Below are 24,185 nucleotides of genomic sequence, written 5' to 3'. Positions count from 1 at the left end.
TTACCCTTAATATACTTATAAAACATCTTCGGATTTTCCTTTATTTTGCTCGCCAGTGTTATTTCATGGCCCCTCCTTGATCTCCTAATTTCTCTTTTAAGTATCCCCCTGCACTTTTTGTACTCCTCTAGGGCTTCCTCCGTCTTTAGACTTTTGTATCTACCAAAAGCCCTCCTTTTTTTCCTAATCCATTCTCGTATATCCCCTGACATCCAAGGTTCCCTGTGGTTTTTGGAACCACCCTTGACCTTTACGGGAACATGTTGCCATTGTATGATCTCAATCTCCCTTCTGAAAGCCTCCCATTGCTCCGATGCGGATTTTCCTACAAGTAGCTGATCCCAGTCCATTTTGGCCAGATCCTGCCTTATCCTATTAAAATCGGCCTTCCCCCAATTTAGAACCTTTATTTCCGGCCCATCCCTGTCCTTTTCCATGACCACCTTAAATCTTACCATATTATGGTCACTATCACCAAAGTGCTCACCTATTAGCACTTTTTCCACTTGGCCGGCCACATTCCCTAGAATTAGGTCCAGTACCGCCCCCTCTCTTGTAGGACTTTCTACATGCTGGCTCAAAAAGCTCTCCTGGATGCACTTTAAGAATTCTACACCCTCTGAGCCTTTCACACTCTGACTATCCCAGTTAATATTGGGGAAGTTGAAATCCCCCATTATTATTACCCTATTATTTGCACATTTCTCTGAGATTTGCCTACATATCTGTTCCTCTATCTCCCCCTGACTGTTTGGAGGCCTATAGTACACTCCCAGCAAAGTGCTTGAACCCTTTTTGTTTTTAAGCTCCACCCATATGGCCTCATTAGAGGACCCTGCTAATATATCATCCCTCCTTACTGCAGTAATTGACTCCTTAATTAATATTGCGACACCCCCTCCTCTTATACCTCCCCCTCTGTCTCGCCTGAAGATTCTGTACCCCGAAATATTGAGCTGCCAGTCCTGCCCTTCCCTCAACCATGTCTCCGTGATAGCAACAATATCATACTCCCATGTGTTTATCAACACCTTCAGTTCATCCACCTTATTTGCAAGACTCCTTGCATTAAAATAGATGCCATCCAGCCTTGCCCTTATATATTTGCCCTGTCTACCAAGCTGACTTGTTTCTTTCTCTATAATTGGCAGCACATCCCCCCCCTATTTCAGCTCCCCTCTGTATCCCATCCCCCTGCCAAGTTAGTTTAAACCCCCCCCAACAGTGCTAGCAAACCTCCCCGCAAGGATATTTGTCCCGCTCTGGTTCAGGTGCAACCCGTCCGACTTGTACAAGTCCCACCTTTCCCAGAAGCAGGCCCAGTGATCCAGGAAAGTAAAACCCTCCCCCCTGCACCAACTCTTTAGCCACGCATTCATCTGCTCTATCCTCCCATTCCTATACTTACTAGCACGTGGCACTGGGAGTAATCCAGAGATTACAACCTTTGAGGTCCTGCTCTTTAATCTGTTACCTAGCTCCCTAAATTCTTGATGCAGGACCTCATCCCTCTTTTTACCTATGTCGTTGGTACCAATGTGGACCACGACCACTGGCTGTTCACCCTACCCCTCCAGAATGCCCTGCAGCCGCTCAGTGACATCCTTGACCCTGGCACCAGGGAGGCAACAAACCATCCTGGATTGAGACATTCCACTGTGGGACACGCGTTAACATAAGACCTTCCACTGCAGGGCTGACACCATGAAAAGAGATCTTTGATCTTTGAAATGAGATCTCCATTTTGGGGTTGTACACTTGACTTGAGACTCCCCGCTATTGGGGGCATGAATCCTGAAACAAGACCCTTCAACTGCAGGGCACACACTCTGAAGCAAATTCTCTGAAATGCGACCCTTAGTGATGAAGTTATACACTCTGAAACAAGAAGCTCCACGATCGACACATGATCTTAACCAGACCCGTCTCTGTCAGGACACACTGTAGAGTGAGATACCACGTTCTAAAGCAAAAACATTCCACTGCGAAGTTGCACTCTCTGAAACGAGACATTCCCAAAGGGTTGCACACTTTTTTTATTAAGAATTGGAGATGTTTGGATTTATTGGTTAACTCTATAAAGACATCTATAATTTGTTTGTCTAGTTTTTTCTCTTCTGCCATGGGATGTTGCATCTGTCCATGCTGCTTATCTCCATCTTCCTCAAAACCAGCATCTCTACTATTGAGAAGCGCTTCGGCTTCTCCAGCAAGATGTCAGGGATCCTGACAGCAGTACATGAGGTAAGGAGCACACTGCTTCTACTGAGCTGACATACTGTAATTACATCAGCATTGATATAATTATCAATTATATATATAAAAAATTGGTCAGATCATAAAGGGTTTTGATAGAGTAAATAAAGAGAAACTGATTCCATTGCCAGAGGGGTCAGGAACCAGCAGACCAACATTCCCTTTAAGTTACACAGCCGCGCGACCGCACAGCACTCCAGGGATCCCGCGCAGCCAGCTTGCTGGCTTTTCAATGCAAAAACCATGCGTGCACAGTATTTTGAATGGCCCGTGCAGCCCCTTAAAGGGACCGCGCGGCGCAAACAAAATTAGAGGGATCATTGCAGAGGACAGAGATTTAAGGTAATTGGCAAAAGAACCAGAGGCAACATGAGGGGAAAAAAATTATGCAGCGAGTTGTTATGATCTGGAATGCACTGCCTGAAAGGGTGGTAAAAGCAGATTCAATAATAACTTGCAAAAGGGAATTGGATAAATATTTGAAAGGGAAAAATTTGCAGAACTATGGGAAAGAGCAGGGGAGTGGAACTATTTGGATAGCTCTTTCAAAGAACTAGCACAGGCATGATGGGCGAATGGCATCCTTCTGTGCTGTATCATTCTATCATTCTATGATTCTAACATGCAAAACAATTATCAGTATTTAGAGAGAACTATTCAAAGCTGGATGTACTCTATTTTGTTCGGATTCCTATATCCATTTGTGGGTCTAACACAGAGCTGTTTTTCTAATTGAGAAACCCAGGTGATGGGCCAAGTCTCATAGTGCAGAATATCACAAAGGTTGAAGAGTATGAGAAAAACAAGTCAGGAAGTACCGATTAGGTGGTGCTAAACTTGGATTTTTAAAGCTTTAAGATTGTAGGGGAAAAGAAGACAGTAAGAGATAAATAATTCCACAGTTTTATAGTGTTGAGAAAGAATGAGTTAGGCTGAGGAGCAGTGCAATGACTTGATTTCAACATAGTAACAATTTATCGAGGCGGAGTAAATGTATGATGGCATACTGTACTTGGAGCTTAGAAGGAACAACAAAGTAAGCTTCAGAGGAGCAATGGCCATAGTGGTATGTTTATTTTTTCATTCATTCATGGGATTGCCCATCCCTAATTGCCCTTGAGAAGGTGGTAATGAGCTTCCTTCTTGAACCGCTGCAGTCCGTGTGGTGAAGGTACTCCCACAGTGCTGTTAGGGAGGGAGTTCCAGGATTTTGACCCAGCAACGATGAAGGATCGGCGATATATTTCCAAATCAGGATCATGTGTGACTTGGAGGGGAACTTGGAGGTGATGTTTCCATGCAACTGCTGCCCCTGTCCTTTTAGGTGGTAGAGTTGGTTTGGGAGGTGCTGCCGAAGAAGCCTTGGCGAGTGGCTGCAGTGTATCTTGTAGATGGTACACACTGCAGCCATGGTACATCGGTGGTGGAGGGTGTGAATGTTTAAGGTGGTAGATGGGGTGCCAATCAAGCGGGTCGCTTTGCCTTGGATGGTGTTGAGCTTCTTAAGTGTTGTTGGAGCTGCACTCATCCAGGCAAGTGGAGAGTATTCCATCACACTCCTGACTTGTGCCTTGTAGATGGTGGAAAGACTTTGGGGAGTCAGGAGGTGGGACACTCGCCGCAGAATACCCAGCCTCTGACCTGCTCTTGTAGCCACGGTATTTATGTGGCTGGTCCAGTTAAGTTTTCTGGTCAATGGTGACCCCCAGGATGTTGATGGTGGGGTATTCGGCGATGGTAATACCGTTGAATGTCATGGGGCGGTGGTTAGACTCTCACTTGTTGGAGATAGTCATTGCCTGGCACTTCTGTGGCACGAATGTTACCTGCCACTTAACAGCCCAAGCCTGAACGCCGTCCAGGTCTTGTTGCATGTGGGCGTGGACTGCATTCATTATCAGAGGGGTTGTGAATGGCACTGAACACTGTGCAGTCATCAGCGAACATCCCCATTTCTGACCTTATGTTGGAGGGAAGATCATTGATGAAGCAGCTGAAGATGGTTGGGCCTAGGACACTGTCCTGAGGAACTCATGAAGTGATGTCCTGGGGTTGTGATGATTGACCTTCTATCACCACAACCATCTTCCTTTGTGCTAGGTATGACTCCAGCCAGTGGAGAGTTTTCCCCCCGATTCCAGCTTTGATGTCAAGGGCAGTCACTCTCACCTCACCTCTGGAAATCAGCTCCATTGTCCATGTTTGCACCAAGACTGTAATGAGGTCGGGAGCCGAGTGGTCTTAGCGGAACCCAAACTGGGCATCAGTGGGCAGGTTATTGTTGAGTAAGTGCTGCTTGATAGCACTGTCGATGACACCTTCCATCACTTTGCTGATGATTGAGAGTAGACTGATGGGGCAGTAATTGGCCGGATTGGATTTGTCCTGCTTTTTGCAGACAGGACATACCTGGGCAGTTTTCTACATTGTCGGATAGATGCCAGTGTTGTAGCTGTACTGGAACAGCTTGGCTAGAGGCGCAGCTAGTTCTGGAGCACAGGTCTTCAGCATGATAGCCGGGATGTTGTCAGGGCCCCTAGCCTTTGCAGTATCCAGTGCGCTGAGCCGTTTCTTGATACCACGTGGAGTGAATCGAATTGGCTGAAGACTGGCTTCTGTGATAGTGGGGACCTCAGGAGGAGGCCGATATGGATCATCCACTCGGCACTTCTAGCTGAAGATGGTTGCAAATGCCACGTGCTGGGCTCCACCATCATTGAGGATGGGATATTCATGGTGCCTCCTCCTCCCGGTAGTTGTTTAATGGTCCACCACCATTCACGACTGGATGTGGCAGGACTGCAGAGCTTTGATCTGATCCGTTGATTGTGGGATCGCTTTGCCCTGTCTATAGCATGCTGCTTCCACTTTTTAGCATGCATGTAGTCCTGTGTTGCAGCTTCCGCATTTTTAGGTACACCTCGTGCTGCTCCTGGCATGCTCTTCTACACTCCTTATTGAACCAGGGTTGGTCCCCTGGCTTGATGGTAATGGCAGAGTGAGGGATATGCCGGGCCATGAGGTTACAGATTGTGGTGGAATACAGTTCTCGTGCTGCTGTTGGCCCACAGCGCCTCATGGATGCCCAGTTTTGAGCTGCTAGATCTGTTCTGAATCTATCCCATTTAGCACGGTGGTAGTGGCACACAACACGATGGAGGGTGTCCTCAGTGTGACAACGGGACTTTGTCTCCACAATGACTGTGCGGTGGTCACTGCTACCAATACTATCATAGACAGATGCATCTGCGACAGGTAAGGGCAAGGTCAAGTAGATTTTTCCCTCGTGTTGGTTCTCTCACCACCTGTCTGGCAGCAGACTGGCAGTTATGTCCTTCAGGACTCGGCCAGCTCGGTCAGTAGTGGTGCTACCGAGCCACTCTTGGTGATGGACATTGAAGCCCCCCACCCAAAGTACATTCTGTGCCCTTGCTACTCTCAGTGCTTCTTCCAAGTGGTGTTCAACATGGAGGAGTACTGATTTATCAGCTGAGGGAGGGCGATTGTAGGTGGATGCTTTGGTGGTTCAAATCACCCCTCCTACTTAGTTCTAGACAACAGGAATTACGGTGAACAGGATTAGAACACAGACAAGCTTTTCAGACTCAACCATACGGTGTTTAATAAGGTTAACACACACACCCGCCTCCAGTACGTAAAATGCTTGGTGGCGTAAAACAAACAGTACAACAATACAACTTGGCCCGTCGAACAGGCCCCTGTCTCGTATTAAGATGCCTAAAATCACACTGTGTTGCTATACAGAGTATAACATGGACTTGTCCCACAAACCCCGTAACATACACTATATAATACACACAGAACCTCCCCACTAAACCCCTCTGGCTTGGTTGGGACACACAACACCCCCTCACACAGTACCGGTGGTCTTAAGGATGCGTGGGCTTGGACAATGCTCACCCCGATTGTCCGTTTTCTTGCCGATTGTCCGTTTTCTTGCTCGCTGCTCCCCTGTGTAGAACGTGTCTCCTGGTTCCGTATTGCCGATGCAGTATCCAAGTCCCAGTTTCGAGGTTCGTTCCTACAGTCGAAGAGCAAGGCAAGGCTCTTGTCGCTCATGGTGGTTTCAAGCAAGTGAGAGAGAGAGAGAGAAAGAGAGCTAATGGCCAAAGCTGCCTTCTCTATATCCTTCTAGTTCATTCTCCCCTGTGTAATGTCTTTTTAATCACCCTTCTTTGTCTGGTTTCCCGCCTTTCAGGGCTATCCCATCTAGGTGCTGGTGTTAATGGCAGATGATGGGCCGCACTTGTCACCTGATCCTGGGTTAATTGGCTTTCCATTAATTTACAATGGCCCTCTTTTGTCCGGTTCCCGCCTTCTGGGGCTATCTCATCTAGGTGCTCGTTACTGTTAATGGCAGGTAATGGGCTGCACTTGTCACCTGATCCTGGGTTAATTGGCTTTCCATTAATTTACCATGGCCCTCTTTTGTCCGGTTCCTCCCTTTCGGGGCTATCTCATCTAGGTGCTTATGACCGTATGAGTCACCTCCCCGGACCCATTGGGCAGGATTTTCATTGGGCCGTGGAGGCGGGATTGCAGGCGTGTGGGGGGGTTAAACATAGAAACATAGAATCCCGAAATCGGGGGGCACGAACCCATCCCGCCCTCAACCCGCCTCCATGCCAGTTTCAAAGGAGGCGGGTACCCAACCTGTGCTGGGACCCGCCTCCCCGAGGCGGGAAGGGGATTAGTGCCAATTAACTGCCTGTTAACAGGTAGTTAACAGGCAGTTTTTAGCCTAATCCCTATTTTCATTGTTGAAATGTGGGATTCCCGACGGCTCCAAACCACGCCAAGTTAGCGAGGCAGGCCATCAGGATGAAGGGCTTGGAGGGGTCGAGATGTCTGGTGTTCAGGTGAGTGATGGGTGCATGAGTGCAGAGGTAAGTGTGTTTGGTGTGTTTAAAGTGTTTAAAGAAGTTGTACTTACATTTACATACCTTTACAGCCTTCCTTCCCTCAGATCTCGGGAGTCCCTCATCTCACCGGCACAGAAAACAGAATGGCCGCGATCTGTCAAAAGTTCCAGCATTCGGCGTTCTGTTCCGGGGAGATCTCTAAATCATCCTGACAGGAAGGAATTAACTTGGAGTACAGATTGTCAGTGCTTGACAGCTTCAAACAGCTATGAAACGCTGATATTTCACCTGTCAAAAAGCCTTTGTGACGTCACCTGTTGCCGGGTGGCCCTTAATTGGCCTGCTGAGCCCGCTGGGTGGGCTCAACAAGGTCAATCAAGTCAAAATCGCGTGGGTTGGCTAGAACTCGATGAGGCGGGACTACAACCCCGAAAGTTGTAGTCCCGCCTCCTACCCGACTCCTCAATGAAAATCCAGCCCATTGTCTTCCCAGAGAATTCTGTCTGCCCAGACATTCTCCCATAATTAGTTTGTAGGCCTGGCTGGAATCTCCTGTCCACGAACACCTGGGCCCCTCCCATATCTTCTCCAAACAGGCAGTAACAGTCATTCAAAAAGCCTGAAATAAACTTGGGGCCTGCGTTTGATGCTTACAGGTAGGTGGTAATCAGCAGGAGGTTTCCTTGCCTATGCTTGATCTGAAGTCATGAGACTTCATGGGGTCCGGAGTCAATGTTGAGGATTCCCAGGGCCAATCCTTCCCGACTGTATACCACTGTGCCGCCACCCCTGGTGGATTTGTCCTGCCGGTGGGACAGGACATACCCAAGGATGGTGATGGAGGAGTTTGGGACATTGGCTGAAAGGTATGATTTTGTGAATATGACTATATCAGGCTGTTGCTTGATTAGTCTGTGGGACAGCTCTCCCAATTTTGGCACAAGTCCCCAGATGTTGGTGAGGAGAACTTTACAGAGTTGACTGGGCTGGGTGTGCCGTTGCCGTGTCCGTAGCCAGTGCCGAGGTCGATGCCAGGTGGTCCATCTGGTTTCATTCTTATTATTTTGTTTTGTAGCAGTTTGTTACAACTGAGTGCCTTGCTAGGCCATTTCAGAGGGCAGTTAAGAGTCAACCACATTGCTGTGGGTCTTGAGTCACATATAGGCCGGTAGATTTCCTTCCCTAAAGGACATTAATGAACCAGATGGGTTCAATTCTATGACAATCCAATAGTTTCATGGTCACCATTACTGATACTAGCTTTTTATTCCAGATTTATTAAACTAACGGAATTTAAATTCCCCAGCTGACGTGGTGGGATTTGAACTCACGTCTCTGGATCATTAGTTCAGGCCTCTGCATTACTAGCCCAGTGACATTACCACTATGCTACTGTTCCCATATCTTTGCCGCACTCAATATCTTGTGAGCAGGAGAGAAAATTAGGCAAAAAAAACAAATTAAAAGAAGAAAAAACTTTGCAAAATTGCTAAGTTTTATTATCTCACTAACTCATCTCATTATTATCTCACTTACAAAGTAGTTATAGCACAGAAACAGGTAATTTGGCCCAACAGCTTTATGCTCCACACGAGCCTCCTCGCACATCTCTTCACCGAACCCCATCAACATATCCTTCTATTCCTTTCTCCCTCTTGTGTTTATCTGGCTTCCCTTTAAATGCATCTATGCTATTCACCTCAACTATTCCTTGTGGTAGCGAGTTCCACATTCTAACCACTCTCTGGGTAAAGAAGTTTCTCCTGAATTCCCTATTGGATTTATTAGTGACCATCTTACATTTATGGCCCCTAGTTCTGGTCGTGCCCACAAGTGGAAACATCTTCTCTATGTCTACCCTATCAAACCCTTTTATAATCTCAAAGGCCTCTATCAGGTCACCCTTTGTCTTATCTTTTCTAGAGAAAAGAGCCCCAGCCTGTTCAATCTTTCCTGATAGATACAACCTCTCAGTTCTGGTATCATTCTAGTAAATCTTTTTTGCACCTTCTCCAGTGCCTCTACATCCTTTTTATAATATGGAGACCAGAACTGTTCACAGTACTCCAAGTATGGTCTAACCAAGGTACTATACAAGATTAACATAATGGCCCTGAATTTCCAATCGGAGGCTTCCTACGTGCGGATGCCTCCAATCGGAAAAAATCTACGCACTTACCTGCTAGCTCTGTCAAAAGTATGAATGGGGATCACATTTAAAAACATAGTTAAACATTAAATATATATTTTTTAATCATGTACAGGTATTTAAAATTAGTTAAAATTACATTAAATGTAATTTTTAACAAAAATTTTATTTTTTGAAAAAAATAATTAAAGTTTTTTATGGGGCTAAACATAAACATACCTTTTTTTAAAGTATTTTTAAATTATAAATGAGTGAAAACTTTTTTTGTTAATTTTTAAAAATTCTTATGCTGGTAAAAGCAGCCCTTTCGCATGCTTTTACCAGGCATAAGATTTTTTAAGGTTTTCAGCGGGCGGAGGTTGTGCAGAAAGCGGAACTCTGCCCGCGGAGGCCCTTTTCCTGGGCAGGCGGATGATTTGTCAAGAGGATTCTTGACAGATCGCAAGTGCCGGGTTTTAGCGCATGCGCTTCGCATGCCTGAAACCGGCACTTGCGAGGCCCCTACGGGTGCGCACTCGTGGGGGTCGCAAAATCCAGCTCAATGTTTCTGCTTTTCAATTCTATCCCTCTAGAAATGAATCCCAGTGCTATGTTTGCTTTTTTTTACGGCCTTATTAACCTGCGTCGTGACTTTTAATGATTTGTGTATTTGTACCCCCCGATCCCTCTGTTCCTCTACCCCATTTAGACACTGATTTTCCATGGGGTATGTGGACTTCTTATTCTACCAAAATGTATTACCTTGCACTTATCTATATTGAAGTTCATTTGTCAATTACACACCCATTCTGCAAGTTTATTAATGTCTTCCTCTATTTTGTTGCAGTACTCCTCTGTGTTAACTACACCACCAATTTGGTGTCATCTGCAATTTTTTTTAATTTTGCTTCCGATTCCTGAGTCCAAATCGTTTATGTAAATGGTAAACAATAGTGGTCACAGCACCGATCCTTGTGGAACACCACTTCCCACCATTTGCCAATCTGAGTAACTACCTTTAACCCCCTTCTCTCTGTTTTCTGTCTTGAAGCCAGCTTGCTATCCATTCTACTACTTGTCCCCTGACTCCACATGTACTGACCCTAGTCATGAATCACTTTCCAGGCTCCTCAATATCTCACTAACCAGTCTTTTACTGTCTCCCTAATCGAGCTCATTATTTCATTAACCAGGCTCCTCACCATCTCATTAACCAAGATTCCTCACTCTCTCACTAACAACGTTCATCACGATTTCACTAAGCAGGCTTCCTGTTGTTTAACTTACCAGGCTCCTCAACATCTCACTAAACAGGCTGCTTAAGTTTTTGCTAATCAGGTCTTCACCATTTTACTAACCAGTCTTTTATCATTAATCGGTTTTCTCAGCATTTCTCTAACCAGGCTCATCACCATCTCACTGCAGGTTGGCAGCACGGTGTTAGTGGTGTTTGTCAGTTACTTTGGGAGCAAGGTGCATCGTCCTCGTGTGGTTGCCCTTGGAGGCATGCTGGTGGCAATGTCTGGATTCCTCACCACCGTGCCGCATTTCATCATGGGACCATATATCTACGACCAAGCCATTATTAGTAAGTAGATCATGGCGACACCAGACTTGTAATACTACATCTTTGGTACCAGAGCTTCACAATAAGATAGAACTATGAGGTATGGCCAAATTTTCTTTCTGTGTGACAGCACAAACAGTGTGGGTGGAATGCCAGTGCAACATACACTGCACAGTGGTCTATCATGATTTGTTAAAATGCAGCAGATTAGATTATGATGCCACTTTTAGCTTCTGTACGATCCAAAATTGCCATTATATATTTTTTTTAATATTCATTCTCGGGATGTGGGTGCCGTAGGCAAGGCTGGCATTTATTGACTATCCCTAGTTGCCCTGAGAAGGTGGGCCTTCTTGAAATGTCACAATCCTTTGTAGCGGTTTGACAAAATTGAATGGCTTGCTATGTCACTTTAGAGGGCAGTAAAGAGGCAACCATGTTGCCAGGGACTGGAGTCACATGTAAGCCAGACTGAGTAAGAACGGCAGGTTTCCTTCCCTAAAGGAAGTTGGCAAGATATCGTGTAAGACTTTCATAAGAACATAAGAAATAGGAGCAGCAGTAGGCCATTCGGCGCTTCGAGCCTGCTCCGCCATTCAATGAGATCATGGCTCATCTTCTGCCTCAACTCCATTCACCGGCCCTATCGCCATATCCCTTGATGCCCTTACTAGTCAGAAATCTATCGACTTCTGTTTTGAATATAACCAATGACTGAGCCTCCACAGCCCTCTGGGGTAGAGAATTCCAAAGATTCACCACCCTCTGTGTGAAGAAATTTCTTCTCATCTCAGTCCTGAATGGCTTACCCTTTACCCTGAGGCTGTGGCCCCTGGTTCTAGACTCCCCAGCCAAGGGAAACATTCTCCCAGCATCCACCCTATCAAGCCCTGTAATAATTTTATATGTTTCAATGAGATCCCCTCTCATTCTTCTGAATTCAAGAGAATATAGTCCTAGTTTACTCAATCTCTTCTCATACGGCAGTCCCGCTATCCCAGGAATCAATCTCGTGAACCTTCATTGGCAAGTATATCCTTCCTTAGGTAAGGAGACCAAATTGTACACAGTACTCCAGGTGTGGTCTCAACAAGGCCCTATATAATTGGAGTAAGACTTCTTTACTCCTGTACTCAAATCCTCTTGTAATGAAGGCCAGCATACCATTTGCCTTCCTAATGGCTTGCTGCACCTGCACATTCACTTTCAGTGACTCATGTACAAGGACACCCAGGTCCCTCTGAGCATCTGCATTCCCCAATCTTTCACCATTTAGGAAATACTCTGCCTTTCTGTTTTTCCTACCAAAGTGGATAACTTCACATTTATCCACATTATATTCCATCTGCCATGTTCTCGCCCATTCACTGAGCCTGTCGAGATCCCCTTGAAGCCTCTTCACATCCTCTTCGCAACTGAAACTGACACCTAGCTTTGTATCATCAGCAAATTTGGAAATGTTACATTTAGTCCCCTCATCCAAATCATTGATATAGATTGTGAATAGCTGGGGCCCAAGCACCGATCCTTGCAGTACCCCACTAGTCACAGCCTGCCATCCGAAAAAAGACCTGTTTATCCTTACTCTTTGTTTTCTGTCTGTTAACCAATTCTCAATCCATGCTAGTATATTACCCCCAATTCCATGTGCCCTAATTTTGTTCACCAACCTCTTGTGTGGGACCTTATCGAAGGCCTTCTGAAAATCCAGATACACCACATCTACCAGTTCCCCTTTGTCTACTCCACTAGTTACATCCTCAGAGAACTCCAATAGGTTTGTCAAACAGGATTTCCCTTTCATAAATCCATGTTGACTCTGCCCAATCTAATATTAGTTTCTAAGTGCCCAGTTATTGCATCCTTTATAATAGATTCCAGCATTTTCCCAAATACTGATGTGAGGCTAACAGGTCTGTAGTTCCCCGCTTTCTCTCTCCCTCCTTTCTTAAATAGCGGGGTTACATTTGCTATCCTCCAATCTGCAGGAACCGTTCCAGAATCTATAGAATTTTGGAAGATGACAACCAATGCGTCTACTATCCCAATGGCCACCTCTTTCAAAACCCTAGGATGTAGGTCATCCGGTCCTTGGGATTTATCGACTTTTAGTCCCATTCATTTTGCTAGTCCTGTTTTTTTCCTAATAATAATTTCTTTAAGTTCTTCATTCTCGCCACACCCTTGGTTTTCTCGTATTTCTGGGAGGTTTTTTGTGTCTTCCTCCGTGAAGACAGAAACAAAGGGGTCGATTTTGTCGAACCTGTCGGGAAGAAGGCGGGACTTCCCCTTTCGGGTTTATGACCCGCCAACTTCGACGTCCGGCCAATCCGCGCGATTTTCCCTTGATTGACCTTGTTGAGCCCGCCCAGCGGGCTCAGCAAGCCAATTAAGGACCACCAGGCAACAGGTGACGTCACAGACTGCAATTTCATCTGTCAAGATTTCTGACAGATGAAATATCAGTGTTTTACAGCTGTTTGAAGCTGTCAAACACTGACAGTCTGATTTCTAAGATGAGTCCTTCTGCGCAGACTCATTTAGAAATCTCAGCAGCACTAAAAGCTGAAGGCTGTCACTTTTGACAGGTCCGGCTGAGTGCTGCGCTCTCGACGGCTACAGGAAGAAAGGCTGTTAAGGTAAGTAAAGGTAAGTAAAAGTTCTTGACACACTTTAGACACACCAAACACACTTACCTTTACACTCATGCACCCATCACTCACCTGAGCGCCGACATTGCAACCCCTCCAACTCATTCAACCCGACGGCCCGCTGCTCTAACCTGGCGTGGTTTGGAGCCGTCGGGAAACCCACACAAAACCCCTCAAAATGGGGATTAGGCTAAAAACTGCCTGTTAACTACCTGTTAACAGGCAGTTAATTGGCACTAATCCCTTCCCGCCTGGTTTCGGCGGGTCCCAGTGCGGGGCAGGTACCTGCCGCCCCTGAAACTTATGTGGGGCAGGGTTTTGGGCGGGATGGTGTCGGGACCCCCAAAGTTGGGATTTTGCCCCCCACATGCCTGAAACCCCGCCTGACGGCTCCCTGAAAATCTAGCCCAAAGTATCTATTTAATTTCTCTGCCATTTCCTCATTCCCCATTATAAATTCTCCCATCTCTGACTATAAAGGACCTACATTTACCTTCACCAGTCTTTTCCTTTTCACATACCTATAGAAGCTTTTACAATCCGTTTTTATATTTTTCGCTAGTTTGTGCTCATATTCCATTTTCCCTTTATCAATTGCTTGGTCCCCCTTTGCTGATTTCTAATCCTCAGGCTGACTGCTTTTTCTGGCAAAAAGCTTCCTCCTTTGACTTAATACTAGCTTTAATTTCTTTTGTTAGCCATGGTTGGATCACTTTTCCTTTTGGGTTTTTATGCCCTAGAGAAATATATGTTTCTTGCAAATTATGCATTGTTTCCTTGAATGTTAGCCATTGTACCTTTTAGTGTAGTCTCCCAATCTACCATGGCCAACGTGTCCTTCATACCCTTGTAGTTTCCTCTGTTTAGATTGAAGACCTTAGTTTCAGATTGGACTACATCACTCTCAAACTTAATGTAAAATTCAATCATATTATGGTCACTCGTCCCTAAAGGCCCCTTTACCACAAGATTATTGATTAGCCCTTTCTCATTACACAGTACCAGATCCAGAATAACCAGTTCCCTTGTTGGTTCCTCCACATACTGATCCAGGAAACCATCTCGCATGCATTCCAAGAATTCGTCCTCCACACCATTAGTGGTCATTTGATTTGCCCAGTCAATATGTAGATTAAAGTCCCCCATGATTACCATATTGCCCTTGTTACATGCTCTTCTAATTTCTTGATTGATACTGTGCCCTACATTACCATTACTGTTTGGTGGCCCATACACAACTCCCACCAATGTATACCGCCCTTTGCTGTTTCTTAGCTCCACCCGAACTGATTCCAGTTCTGCATCACGATCTGCCGAGCCAAGATCTTTTATCTCTACCGTACCGATCTCATCCCTTATTAACAGCTTTATGCCACCTCCTTTTCCTTTTTGTCTGTCCTTCCTAAATGTTGAGTACCCTGGAACATTCAGTTCCCAGTTTTGGTTACCCTGCAACCATGTCTCTGTAATGGCAATTACATCATACTCATTTAGTTCTATTTGTGTCATTAATTCATCCACCTTGTTGCGAATGCTATGTGCATTTAGATAAAGTGCCTTCAACTTTGCCTGTTTAATATTTTTCTGCACTTTGACCCTCTTTACTGTTGGCCTTTGTTTCTGCTCCCTACTACTTTTGCTGACTACTTTTCTAACTTTCACTTCCAGCTTTATTTCTCACCGTTCTGGACCCACACTTATGTTCCCAGCCCACTGACAAACTAGTTTAAATCCTTCCCAACAGCACTAGCAAACCCCCCTGCAAGGATATTGGTCCTGGTTCTGCCAAGGTGTAACCCGTCCAGCTTGTTCCAGTTCTAAGAAAGACTAAGGGCTGGATTTTCATTGAGGAGGCAGGTGGGAGGCGGGACTACAACTTTTGGGGTTGTAGTCCCGCCTCCATCAAGTTCTAGCCAACCCACGCAATTTTGACTTGATTGACCTTGTTGAGCCCACCCAGTGGGCTCAGCAGGCCAATTAAGGGCCACCCAGCAACAGGTGACGTCACAGATTAAAATTTAATCTGTCAAGACTGTTTGACAGATGAAATATCAGCATTTCACAGCAGTTTAAAGCTGTCAAACACTGGCAATCTGTACTCCAGGTTAATTCCTTCCTCTCAGGATGATTTAGAGATCTCCCCGGAACAGAAAGCAGAGGCTGCAGATTTTGACAGCAGATAGCCATTCTGCTTTCTGTGCCGGTGAGATGAGGGACTCCCGAGACCTGAAGGAAGGAAGGCTGTAAAGGTAAGTAAAGGTTAGTAGAACTTATTTACACACTTTACACAGACCAAACAAACTTACCTCTGCACTCATGCACCCATCACTCACCTGAACACCGGACATCTCGACCCCTCCAAGCCCTTCATCCCGACGGCCCACCTCGCTAACTTGCCATGGTTTGGAGCTGTCGGGAATCCCACATTTCAACAATGAAAATAGGGATTAGGCTAAAAACTGCCTGTTAACAGGCAGTTAATTGGCACTAATCCCCTTCCCGCCTCAGGGAGGCGGGTCCCGGTGTGGGGCGGGTACCCGCCTCCTTTGAAACTGGCATAGAGGCGGGTTGGGGGCAGGATGGGGTCGGGACCCCCGATTTCGGGATTTTAAACCCCCACACGCCTCCAATCCCGACTCCACGGCCCAATGAAAATCCAGCCCTAAGACTCAAGATACAAGTTAACTTTCAAGATTTATTGAACGTATATGTGATTACAAGTAAGCAAATACTGTATGTCTATCAAAGTTACAAGTAGGATATCAATCAGGAACCAATAGCATCACCAATCCAAGCCATTCTTGCTCAGAAGTACCCCCCAAAGGTACATTGCATTCTCCATTTAGACCTTTGCTATAACACACCTACTTTTGGCATAAAATATATTGTAACCCTTAGTTATTCCTTTATCTGAAAACTAACTCAAACCAGATTTGTTCAGCTCTGCAATATATCACTTGGCTAGTCTCAGCACAGAACCATTAGACAGGAGTCCCCACCTCACTCTTAATCGGGGTTACTTCATCTTGTTTTTCTAAGTACTTTTCCACTATACTTAGAACTTATACACTCCTAGAACTTATACACTCCTAAAATCATATGATATAAGTTTCATCTAAGAGTCTATTCTCTAAACCCAGTTCTACAGGAATACAGTGCACTACTTCTACACTAGCACCTTATCTTGCTGACTGTTCTGCACAGAGATGTCTCTAGCACGTGCTGTACTCTATATATATATATATATATATATACCAATTAACACATGATACTCACATCAAGCTGTTAATCTGATGTAGTACACACTATTGTACCAAGGACATTAATGAACCAGTTTTTTTTTACGACAATCTCCATGGTCACTTTTACTGATACCAGCTTTTTATTTAAACTGAATTTCAATTCTTAAACTGCCATGGTGGGCTTTGAGCTCCCATTCTCTGGATTATTAGTTCAAGACACTGGATTACTAGTCCAGTAACATACCATTACACTACTGTACTGCATATAAATATATATATAAAAAACAGTTGAATCAAGTGGAATGGCCCATCACCCAGGCCTTGTTCAGTGTGTTCAGCTCTTATCGGCAGGGTGGTTGTGGGTCTATCGCACAGGCCCAGGCCTGTCTCAGGATGCTGCTCTTTTTTTTAATTCATTATTACCAAGTGGTGTTAATTGACATGTCATATATAACACTTGAGTCCATTACAGCATACTTACCCGTGAAGCATTGGTAAACGTGGTGCCAACACTTTAAAAGTCTGCAAGTTAGAAATTACTGTTGGTGATATTAGTGGATGAATGCACAGTATGTACATATGGTTTTCTCTGTCTGCTATTTAATAGAGGCATTTTTTTTAATGGGTTAATCCCCCATTAAAATAGTGGACAGAGGAATATCAAACAATGCTAACAGCAATTTCTAGCTTTTTGTCTACTTTTTGTAGATTCGACAGACTCCAACCTTTGTAAGGTCGAAGAATCCGAAACCCTTTCCTCTCCAACAGATTTGGAGTGCATGCAGGACAGAAGCACTGGCAGCAATGTGGTCACCATCTTCATATTCACTCAGCTGCTGCGAGGAATCGGGATGGTCCCTATCCAGCCCTTTGGAATTTCATACATAGACGATTTTGGGAGTGAGAAAAACATTCCAATATATATGGGTAGGTTTGATGCACCAAAAATCTCTGCAATAGCAACCCCACAACCACACCACTGCAACTCCACAACCACACCACTGCAACCCCACAACTACACCACTGCAACCCCACAACCACACCACTGCAACTCCACAACTACACCACTGCAACTCCACAACCCCACCACTGCAACAACTTACACTTATATACTGTCTTCAATTAATAAAACATTCCAATATTCTTTTCAAGGGGAAGGGAGGTAATGGACACCAAGCAAAAAGCTGGCAATAGGAGGGCGGGAGGTTGAAGAGATAGGTTCTGAGAAGACTTTTGAAGGTGGGGAGACATGTAAGAAGATGGAGAGGTTCAGAAAACAAAATCCAGATTGTGGGCCATCATGACGGAAGGATCTACTACCAATGGTGGAGTCGAGAGAAGGGGAAATAATGAAGTGAATGCTCAAAAGAGTGGGGTTATGAGTTGAGGCGTAGGGTTAGAGGAATTTGCAGAGGTAGATTGGGGCAAGGCCATGGCAGTTTTGTAACAAGAAAGTGAATTTTGAATTCAAAGCAGTGGGGGCGGGGAGCAAGTGGAGCCCAGTGAGGACTGGGCGATGTGTAAGCAGGATTTGCTGCGGGATATGATGCAAGCAATGGAATTCTGCATTCGTTATATTTTGTGTAGGGTGCATGTTGAGAACCTGGCTAAGAGGGTGCGGTAAAAGTCATACCAGGGGGTAATAAAGGCATGGATAAGGATTTCAGTAGCGGTTGTGGTGAGGCAGACAGAGGTGGATGATGTTTTGGAGGTAGAAATAGGCAGTCCCGATGAGTGACTAGAAGTGGGCTTTGAAATTCAGCTTAAGGTTGGGCAGGGTACTGACACTGTCAAGCAACCAGGACAGAGAAGAGAATTGCAGGGTGTGAGTGCAGAGTTTCTGATGAGAATTGGACAGGATGTCTTTGTTCTTGCCTATGTTTAACTGGAAGAAGTTCTGTCTTATTTATATATTGATGTTGTATGGGCAGTCAAACAGCACACCAAAAGTCATGGAATCTTGAATGACCCAGCTCCACCTTTATGGGTATTGCCCCCTAGAAGTAGTTTTTTAAAATTTGTTCATGGGATGTGGGCGTCGCTGGCAAAGCCAGCATTTATTGCCCATCCCTAGTTGCCCTGGAGAAGGCGGCGGTGAGCCGCCTTCTTGAACCGCTGCAGTCTGTGTGGTGAAGGTACTCCCACAGTGCTGTTAGGGAGGGAGTTCCAGGATTTTGACTCAGCGACAATGAAGGAATGGCGATACATTTCCAAGTCAGAATGGTGTGTGACTTGGAGGGGAAATTGGAGGTGGTGGTGTTCCCATGCACCTGCTGCCCTTGTCCTTCTAGGTGGCACAAGTTATGGGTTCTGGAGGGTGCTGCTGAAGAAGCCTTGGCGAGTTGCTGCAGTGCATCTTGTAGATGGTACACACTGCAGCCATGGTACGCCGGTGGTGGAGGGAGTGAATGTTTAAGGTGGTGGATGGGGTGCCAATCAAGCGGGCTGCTTTGTCTTGGATGGTGTCGAGCTTCTTGAGTGTTTAATGGTCCACCACCAGTCACAACTGGAGTAGTATGTGAATGTGCTCTAGAAGTGGACCTTGGATGGAATCTTGAGGGACGCTGGAGGGTAACAATGAGAGGACTGGAAGAGAAGACATTACAGAAGATGTGAGCTATAATTTAGTAAAAATGGAAAAACTGAGATAGAGGTAGCCCATGGCACAGGTAAGCCTGCAGCTCAGAAGATAGGTCATGCTGAATCTTATGATCCAAGTCCCTCCAACTAATTTGAAAATTTTACAGGCAAATAAAAAGCTTGCCCGGATAGCTTGGCCTAGAGCACATTTGGCTGGGAAACATAAGATCTCGCCAGGCAGCAGTTCTTAAAGGTCTGCAGCTCACCATTAAAAAGGGAGCTATCGAGGTGAAGATTAATTGATGAATTGTTCAAAACAGTATAGTGGAGACAGATGAGGAACACTACTCCATTTGATGCTAAATGGCTAGACGATCTGTTGCACCAAAGGAGGGTAGCTCTATTTGGGTTGAAGTACAACTTCCAGTAAAAGCATAAGTGCAAACAACATGGAAGGAGGTCACCAGCTGAATCAATGCATTCACCCAGACCTGGTTGCAAATGAGGAATCCAATTCCTGGTATCAGGAGTAAGGCTGTACACCTCTTGCACACGTTTCTTGTGGGCCGTTAAAGGTAAGTTGGGAACTCCACTCCATCTGCAGGAGCCATTTCAAGCGCTGTATATAACTATTGCCCTTTTACACAGATTAGTCTAGATTTTCTGATCGACCACCATCCTGACCAAAAGTAGTGAATTGCATCCATCTGATGTCATCAGAACGAGCCTAGCCTTAATTTCCAAGGTCAGCACGTTTTAATATTTCAGGCAAACTCCAAACATCGGAAATGCCTCGGATTGGGAGCTCTCCTATTGTGTGGGGGACAATGCATTGCTGCAGGATTTAAAGGCCTTCAGAAGCTTAAAAGGGCAGGCATCATTAGAATTAATTTTGGTACACAGAAGAAATTTAATTTGAAAGAGATTTTTGTCAGGTCAGGAGATTGTCTGATTGAACTTTGGAAATACTGCTAGAGGGAGTCAGGCAGAAGAGGGAGGCTGTGCTTGGCCCCAGGGATAACGTACCAAAGGCAATGGAAGTAGGCAGACAGATCCTCAGCCCATCCAGTGTTGAATCTTCCCATCTCTCACCTCCTAATGGAACCAGGGACATTTTCAACAAGTTCAGTATTCAAATCCAATACTGTAGCATGGTGTAGTCGGACATGGTCTACAGAACTGACTCCATTACTGCACAACTCACAGGTCAGTACAGGGTCATTACCAGAACAGGTCTGCAGTTAGTACAGGCCATACACAGTCACAGCTCTGAATCAGAGTAAGCTCTAGTAGCTCTGGCTAGGTGCAATTCCTACATTATTCAGTTTCACACCAGACTTTTTTTTACACTGTTTTCATCCCTCACTGTCAGCTTCTCCTATCTCTTCAGGAATACTTTACACCATCGCTTTTGTAGGTCCAGCGTTGGCTTTCGTGTTCAGTTCAGCAGTGCTGCAATTCTACGTGGATATCGATAAATCTCTAAAGTGTAAGTATCCCACTAATGAATGGTTCCAGAGTCCCATTGGTCAATAGTATAGTCTCCCATTGGTGAATGTTGCTAGGTCCCACCGGTGAATGGGCTGAGGTCCCATGGGTAAATGGCATCAGTTTCCCATTGGTAAATAGTGTTTCTGTCTCACTAGCAATATGGCACTGGTATCTGTTGGGGGATGGTGCCAGTTTCTCTTTGGCAGATAACATTGATTTCTCATTGGTAAGTAGTACCAATATCCCATTAATGAACAGTGCTAGTTTCCCAGTGGTAAATGGTACCATTGGTGAATCATTGTTCAAGAATGCTGGTGTCCTGTGGTGTCACACCATACTTCAGGTCATGGCCGATATTGCCATATGTTCCAAACACTTGGCATTGTGCTGTGTTGTGTGCTGGTTCAGTTTTGCTGTCATTTTTGGCCATTTTACAGTTTACTACTGATTTTTCCTTTTTTAACACTACCTATATCATTCAAGGTGGTTGCCCTTTGAATGGAAATAGCCTCCACTGGATAGAATGGCAGTCCACTGGGAATTAATTTTGCCCTCGGGAATCTTAGATTAAGGAGGAGTTGCAGAGCAATAATCAAAGGAAACTCTGGCCTAGAAATTCAGTTGGGCGCGCCAGCCGTTAGCGCCTTAGGAGGAGTAGATCTCGAGCGCTAGGCGCTTAGCGCCCGGGCGCAGCGCGATCTGCGCCTCGCCCCAACTTCAGTAGACATTTAGCGCCGGCGCAAAGTCTTAGCACGCGCCCTGCTGCGCGCGCAGATCATGACGTCATTTCGTCGTGCAACGCCCTTTGTGCGCCCGGAACCGGAACTTCACTCGCGCCGCCCCATTGTGCGCCGGGCGGCCCTAACGACTGTGAAGTGGAACGGTACACAGCCGAGGCGGGCCGCGGGGAGCGCAAATTAAAGGGCACTTACCCTGCACTATAAAGGCCAGCCATTTTGCAGCATTCACTCTTGTGCAACGGTTTTTTGGAGAGAGACCAAGGAGGAGAGCTTACTGCTTTGGCCCAACACTAGGACAGGTATTTTTGGCTCAGGCCAGAGCTTAGCAATTATCTTTGCCTTCATTGAGATCTCAGTGTTTGCCAGCATATAATGGGGGCTGCATTGGGTGCCAACGCTGAGTTTCAGCCTTATGCCGGAAGGGCTTACAGACGCCGTGAGAGAGTGGCAGCCCTGGCTAGACGCAGAGGGGGCAACAGGCGTCGCCAAGTGAGGCCTTACCCACCCAGGGTATACCGCCAGCAGTCCTTCTATCTGACCATGTCTGCCGCGCAGTGTGTTAGGAGGCTGCGATTCAGAAGGGAGGTGGTTGCAGACATCTGCCAGCTGCTGCACAGAGATCTGTGTCCACAGCTGATGCGCAGGACGTCCCTCAACGTACAGCTGGTGTGTGACCACAGGCAGCGCATCCTAGCTGTCAATGCCCGCTTTCCAGGCAGCAGCCACGATGCCTTTATCCTGCGACAGACAACTGTGGCTGACATGTTCCAGGCACAGCCTCACCCAAGAGGATGGCTTATCGGGGACAAAGGCTATCCTTTGTGTACCTGGCTCATGACCCCGCTCTGCGCGCCCACGACCCCTGCTGAAGAGGCATACAACGAGAGCCATCAAGCGACTAGGAACATCATAGAACAAACAATCAGCATCCTCAAGCAACGGTTCCGCTGTCTGGATCGCTCCGGGGGAGCCCTCCAGTATTCGCAGGAGCGAGTCTCCCAATTCGTCGTCGTTTGCTGCATGCTGCACAACCTGGCTATCCGCAGGACTCAGGCACTGCCACCTCACGTTGGACCACCACCTCAGGAGGAGGAGCAGGAGGAGGAGGAGGACGAGGAGTACCAGCCCAGGAGGGAGGCAGAAGGTCCAAGGGCCGCCCGTCGGCGGCTTATTGACCGTCACTTCTAGGCCCCCTGTCAGGGAATGGCTTGTGCCAATGAAAGAACATGATTGCAGCCGCTCCGCAAGCCGTCAGCCGGTTAAGGCAACAAACACTTCAAAGATCAAACATGGACAATGTGAATAAATAAAATGGTTTATTGTACAAACTCAGGGCCCTTCCCACATGAAAACCAAAAACAGACGAAACCCCCAAAAAACACTCACACACATGACTCACTCCCACAACCTGGGGAGCATTAACAAAAGATGTAAACAAAAATGGCCTTCATCCTCGGCCTTCACAAAACACACATTCCAGAAAACACAACATTTGGACACACCCTCTACTTAGTGGCCCGCGAGGGCGATGCCTTCTGCAAACTTTGGCGGCCCCTGCACGCCCTGCTGCTCCTCCTCAAAGTGAGGCCATTGGCTGCTGCAAGGCTGGGGGCAGGCTCCTGAGGGGCACATGTCGTGACGGCAGATGCCCTTGGGGGTCGGCCTAGACGAGGTCTGGTCGTCGAGGGGCCGGCTGGTGAATGCTGCAGCTGTGGCTGGCCAGCATCAGTCGCTGCAGCAGCTCCTGGCAGCTCCACTGGGGGAGTGGCAGTGGCGGCTGGAGGAATGGGGGCAAGCTGGCGGATGGCAGGCGCTCGCTGGTCGCCTGAGACACTGGCACTCGGCCGGGCCAGCACTGCAGCATGCGCACCAATCTGCCGAGGGACAGACCGCTGTGCTGCTGCAGTGCGCCGGGTGCCCTGGCGATGCCTGGCTGACACAGCGAGTGTGGCAGCAGTGAGTGCCCGTGTTGACCTGTTCAGTGACCGCATCAGAGCACCCAGTGACTGCACGGCACCACTGATCACCTGGCCACTCGCTGCCTGAGCTGCCCCGAATTCCGCCCGACTGGTGGCCTGTGAGGCCCCGAACTCGGTCACACTCCGAGACAGGGACTCAATGGCCTCAGGCAACCGTGCCACTACCCCCATGAGCTCCGTGTGCCGGCGCTCCGAGTCCGCGGACAAGTCCTCGAGGCGGCGCATCTCCTCAGCGTTGGCCGTCTCCGGACTGGAGGCCGGACTCTCCCTCTGGGGAGAAGGCCGCCGAGCTGGCCGACCCTTCCTGCGTTGCTGGACGCCGCTGGGCCCAGCAATTGGACTCCCCTCCGACCCTTCCCCCCTCTGGGGAGAAGGCCGCTGAGCTTCCACCCCCCTCCCGTGTTTCTGCAGGCCGCTGGTCCCAGGAGCTACCCTCCCCTCCGACACTTCCCCCACGCTCCCCTCCAGGGAAGACGTGTCCCCTACATTGGCATGGGTTGCCGCGGCTGAGGGTTCCCCTGATGGGCCGCCTTCCTCTTGCTCCTCCTCCTCCTCCTCTTCTGAGGGGCTGTCACTGGCAACTTCAGGGACCTCCTCCTCACCATCTGAAAGCAGGAAGGCACAAGAGTAGCTTTAGAGTGAGGAGAGGGCGTCAGCGAGGGATGCAT

At 46.9% G+C, this 24,185-nt stretch overlaps 1 protein-coding gene across 1 annotated transcript in view; it reads left to right on the top strand.

Annotated features, from left to right (window-relative positions):
- The window catches only part of LOC147125149 (solute carrier organic anion transporter family member 2B1-like), a 63,020-nt gene that overhangs the window by 16,013 nt on the left and 22,822 nt on the right, over positions 1–24,185 (top strand). The window contains exons 2-5 of the mRNA XM_085992311.1: positions 2,107–2,244; positions 10,693–10,855; positions 17,436–17,654; positions 20,698–20,796. Coding sequence (XP_085848437.1) covers positions 2,107–2,244; positions 10,693–10,855; positions 17,436–17,654; positions 20,698–20,796 — 619 coding nt within the window. The remainder of the gene's footprint in view (positions 1–2,106; positions 2,245–10,692; positions 10,856–17,435; positions 17,655–20,697; positions 20,797–24,185) is intronic.

The sequence above is a fragment of the Somniosus microcephalus genome, chromosome 1 (assembly GCF_052327205.1).
Source record: "Somniosus microcephalus isolate GS21.2 chromosome 1, FLI_Smic_1.0, whole genome shotgun sequence".
NCBI lineage: Eukaryota > Metazoa > Chordata > Chondrichthyes > Squaliformes > Somniosidae > Somniosus > Somniosus microcephalus.
Note: the sequence above shows the minus strand (reverse complement) of the source record. Positions and strands in the feature narration are given on the sequence as shown.